At 36.0% G+C, this 5,457-nt stretch overlaps 1 protein-coding gene across 1 annotated transcript; it reads right to left on the bottom strand.

The window, feature by feature from the left end:
* On the bottom strand, positions 1–5,053 carry LOC109240249 (probable NAD(P)H dehydrogenase (quinone) FQR1-like 2). The gene is made up of 2 exons (XM_019406880.1): positions 4,283–5,053; positions 1–573 (listed from the first exon to the last, which is right to left on the bottom strand). Exons 1-2 carry the CDS (start codon positions 4,831–4,833, stop codon positions 348–350), a joined length of 777 nt encoding a protein of 258 aa, XP_019262425.1. The 5' UTR covers positions 4,834–5,053; the 3' UTR covers positions 1–347.
* Positions 5,054–5,457: the final 404 nt, after the last annotated feature.

Genomic DNA, 5,457 nt, shown 5'->3' with positions numbered 1-5,457 from the left:
TTGTACAACAAATCTGAAAGTCCATATATCAATGAATATTTTTAATAATACAACAATGCTTAGGAAAGAGATATCAAAACCATGTACAGATTTTTACACAAGAACAAAGGTTGACAAGGAAATGTAGAATATGCAAACATTGATACCAAAGGGGTAAGGGAAGGGGCGTGGAGGAGAGGATTATGAATAATGTAATATATGTATTCAAGATAATAAGCATCTTCATGTCCAATCAGAAGATGTGAACTGCAAAAACCAATGAAATGGAGGTGAAATCAATCTATCAACGAAAAAATATAATGAATATTTTGATTTGGATATAAACATAAGATTTTGAGACAATTTCATCAACCCTGAAGCTTTTTGACTACTGCAGCCATATATTTGCCCTGGTGTTCAGCAAGCGCCAACTCCGTTTCACTAGCTTCTCTTGTGCCATCACCAGCAAAGACTCCAGCACCATACGGAGTACCCCCTCGGATGGAGTCCATTTTGAACATACCAGCTCCAAAAGTGTATCCAATTGGAACAAACAGCATACCATGGTGGGCTAGTTGGGTGATAGCTGTCCAACTACATATAAATACCACAATAGTGAGCAGTGACCTCTTCCCTCCTTTTCAAGAGGTAACATTGAAACAGGCACTATACAAGGCTATCCCATAAGCTAGAAGCTCGATAGACGAAACTATTGACATAAGGAGATCCGGTCCCATTAAATTTCAAAGAAGCAAAAAGGTAAATAGTGACAAACAAATCCTAGAAAAAGCAAATGATTTTTTTATAGGTAATAGCAATGAGTGATTTTTATGCTACTTGATTAGGTACTTTATGATGTTACTGCGGCTGGAGAAGCAATTAAGTCTATCGACCTATTTGAAACTCTCAATGCAACAAGGTCTAGAAAGCAACCAGGCGCTGCCCCTACTAGCAGTCATAAACTATATGATTGCACCGATTAGAGTTTTAAACTTTTTAACCAATGGCACAAAATAAAACTAAACATGGTCTTAAAGTTTTTAACCAGTTGCACAAAATTTTAAATTAAACATGAATACCTCAAAAGTACAAGATTTTCTTATAATACCTTAACTAATCTTTTGTGCAATATCAGAAAATTACTTCGGAAAAGATAACAGTAGCAACTAATCAAGCAACGCCTCAATCCCAAAGTTGCGGTAGGCTATGTGAATCTAAATAACCATTTGGCTATATTGGTCCCTCCTTCTTTCAAGTAGGTAACATTGAAACGCGCTATGTACAATTCATGTAATCAAAAGATTTTAATAGCTTCTAGAGTACCATTAAAAAAAAAAAATTAGAAGTTAGTACATTAATCTGTTAACATAAGGAGATCTCACCCATTAAAATCTCAAAAGGCAAAAGAGGTAAATGGTGATTGGTGACAAATAAATCCTAGAAATAGCAACTAGTGATTTTTATTCTACTTGACTAGGTATTTTACAATGCTAGTGAAGCTGGAGAAGCAATACAACTGTCAACCTACTAGAAATCATACTGTGACAAAATCTACAAAAGTAATTAGGCATATGCAAGTATTCCTCTACTAGTGTTATGTAAACTGTTTGACCAAGACTACAAAAGTTAAACTAAAGCATGGATACCCCACAATACAAGTGTTATGGGACCCAATAGTGCGGCCTAGTGTCAATAAAGTGGGTTGAGAACTATGAGGTCTCAAGTTCAAATCTCAGCAGACGCAAAGACACTAGGTGATTTCTTCTCATTTGTCCAAGCCTTAGTGGACATAGTTTCTTGGGGCCTATTACTGGTGGGAGGTGGCAGATATCACGGAATTAGTCGAGGTGCATGCAAGCTGGCCCGGACATCACGGTTATTTAAAAAAAATACCACAAAGGTTAAATAAAGCATGGATACGTCATAATACAAGTTTTATAGTAGCATACAATTATTTTGTGCAAAACAACAACTACCATTACGCTTCAATTCCAAGCAAGTTGGGGTTGACTAGACGAATCCTCTCTGTCCATGTTGCTTCATTTAGGCTCATCTTAGTCAAACTAGTCTTAGCAGACGCGCATTGCGCGTGTCCCTCGTGTTAATGAAAATAAATTTCTAAAAACAACATTAAAAAAATTTAAAAAATGTATTTGCATTAAAATATAAAAACTAATAAGTTTCAAAATGATAAAATTAATTATATTTAGAAGTTTGATCTACTCTAGTGGTTTTTCGTTCAGCTTGTTCTTGTACTTGCTTCATTGTACAAAAAATAAAAATGGACAAAAAATTTGAGTATACTTCCAATTGTAGGTCTTTCTATTGTTCAAAGGAAAAAGAGCGTCCTAATTGCTCTTCAAAGTCTAAAATATTACCTACTCCCTACCTTAAATATGAATTATCATTTGTTCTTCCATATATTTATTATATCAAAATTGTGTTTTTCATACATTTTTTTAATGTGCTCTTTACTAGCATAAAAATTGCAGGATGAGTTAGTTGCTTTAATTTCATTAATTTACTCCTTTTTCACAGAATATACATCCATGAAAAGTAACATATAAGAAATATTATTATGCTACATATATAGTTCAAATAAAGAAAAAAGTTTATGTAAGGTAGAATTTTAATTGACTTTAAATTCTTAAATTTTAGGACTTCTTACCTAGTTCAAATAAGTAAATATTTAATAATCAAAATTTTAGTCGATTTCAAAGTACTAAATATTAGGATAATAATTAAATGACTATTTTGTCTAGTGCAAACTCTATTTTATAAGGGTAAAAAAGGCGAACAACATTTCGCTAAGGGCCTTCGTGTTTTTAATAGAGTAAGTATAGATGTTATATAACATAGAGTTTGATTAAAAAAAAAGTTTCTCTAGCACATATATCACCGGCAAAAGATTAAAAGACTCGTAGTAAAAATTGGATCTAAAGTAAACGTACTAACATGACTAAAACTTAAGTCCAACTAATTGGTATTGCCTAACAGATCTTTTCCTTCGATTGTGCCCTGTTTTAGAAAAGATAACAATGTCAACAATTATACATCGCCCCCAGAATCAGGGTCAACTATGAATTCTCACCATACCACTTTACTCAGACCAGTCCTCCCATATCATTAGAAAAGATAAATTAATCTTAAAAAAATTAAAACTTTAAACAGCACACTCATTTGGTCAATTTCAGATATGATCCAGTGTTGACTAGTCTCCATTCTCAGTTTAGATGCACATTACAATTCTCAAGTAAAGCAAGAGTAGTGTCTATTTGTCAACACTAAAATCCCAGTTTTAATAACAAGCCGCCATTTCTGCAACCACTGCAATAATTTTTTTTGGGAGCGCAGCTGTAATCCATAACATGGTATAAATTCTTAAGAGACTTAAAGTATGCAACAACATTTCCACCATTCTGCATGAGGAATATCAGGTGTCCTTTACTGCATGAGAGCCATTTCATAACTTGATAAATATGCATGAGGAAAATCAAGTGGAAGACATATTTATTCTAGACTTAGAGACTCTGGTTAGGAAAGCTCCTTCAAAAATATGCTCTATTTATGCAATTTAGTGAATTCCATCTGAGTTTGTTGAAAGCATTTTTTGGGACAGAGAATAGTGCTTCGCTTTTCTATAGGACCAAGTGGCTTATTCATTTCTTAGGCACTAGAGCTTTAGATGCTCTCAATGCATTCCTTCCACCTGGTTATCAAAAAAATAAATGCATTCCTTCCACCCATCTACATTTGGGTGGAATGTTGCATCTAATTTGTGTTTGATATTTACGGCAATACAGAGTACATAATGGGATTGATGATTTTTTTCCTTTCACAAATTGGTTTGTTCCATGTGTAGCTTGTCTTCGCAATTTTGCCTCAGATACGGTCATTATATCAAAGCAAAATCAGCAACTCTTCTAATGTCTCAAGTTGCTCATTACCCATTAGCCATTAGACATGAAAAACCCAGCTAATCTACATCACTAAAGATTAATTGGTACACCCACTACCTTGGACTAGGACTAAACACAACATGCACACGGGCACACACATCTATCCATCACATAAGCAATTGTGCACGTGCATCCTCTACCTCATAGTAGGACTCTATATACACAAAACACACACACACACTCTCTTATAGCCCGCCGCATACCGGCATTACCTACTTCTAAAATGTTCACAAAGTAGATGAATCTGCGGATAGTCATATAACAACTCAATCCAAAAGATTAAACAATTATCGAGATCAAAACATCTACACAAATTAAGCAATACAAAACGGTTAAAGTCTTACGCGGTGGTTTCTTGTCCACCTCCTTGAGTCCCAGTACTAACAAAAAACCCAGCAGGCTTCCCCGCAAGCTTCTGCTCCCTCCACAACTGTCCAGTAGAATCAAAAAACGCCTTCATTTGAGCCGCCATGGACCCATACCTAGTCGGAAACCCAAACAAGAACCCATCAGCACCAGCAAGCTCATCTGGCGAGGGTATTTCCGGAATTGAATCATCCTTCACTGGGGCCCGCATTTGAACGAGAACCTCTTCTGTTAGGGTTTCGGGAGCCCGATAAAGAACTGCTTCCACACCATCCACTGCTTCTACTCCTTTCTTCATTTTCCTTGCTAAGCTCTCCACGTGTCCGTACATGGAATAAAATATGATGAAGATTTTCAGGTTCTGGGTCTGGATCTTTTCAGGAAATGAGTCTCTGGCGGATTCAGTTGCTGAAACGGCGTCGTTTGTGGTAGAATCGGCCTCGACGGCGGGGATGGGGGGTGGCGGATTTTGGGAGGTGGATTTGGAAATCTTTTTCTTGCTGGGTACACAACCACCTCCTTTACCCATTATAGTATGAATTCAATTTTAGGAGTGTTGATTGGAGGGTTTTAATTAGGGTTTCAGTAGTGAGAGATTTGGATCGGAACTGATGGGCAGTGGCCGGCGGAGATGGGGGGATAGGACTTAGGAGTGATGATGATGATGAGCTGGCCGTGGACTTTGCTGGGAAATGCTACCAGAATGAAGAGCCGTCGTATTAAGTTTGACTTTTTGTTTCTTACTTTACTACTGATACTAGTCCTCCTCTTTTTTTTTTTTTTTAAATGGTTTAAAATACCCCTAAACTATTGGAAAAGGTTTAAAAATATGCTTCGGACTAAAAATATCTCTCCATTCACCTTTTTAGTTTACTTATACCATTTGACCGTTAGGTCAATGCTGAACTAAAAATAATAATTATTTAAATTCCACATGGCAACTTCTTATTGGCCAAAATTAAAACATTTAACCCATTAGAAAGACTCACACATATCTAACAATTATTCGTACTAACTCGCTACAAACACTAATTCGATCCGAACAAAAAGTTTAGCTAAAAAAAAAGGCCCCACTTCTATCAAACTCCATGTAACAAAAGCTCCACGGAAGTTGCAGTGCGAACATATAGACACAAATTTACTATGTGGTTTT

This window comes from Nicotiana attenuata, unplaced genomic scaffold (genome assembly GCF_001879085.1).
Source record: "Nicotiana attenuata strain UT unplaced genomic scaffold, NIATTr2, whole genome shotgun sequence".
Lineage (NCBI taxonomy): Eukaryota > Viridiplantae > Streptophyta > Magnoliopsida > Solanales > Solanaceae > Nicotiana > Nicotiana attenuata.
Note: the sequence above shows the minus strand (reverse complement) of the source record. Positions and strands in the feature narration are given on the sequence as shown.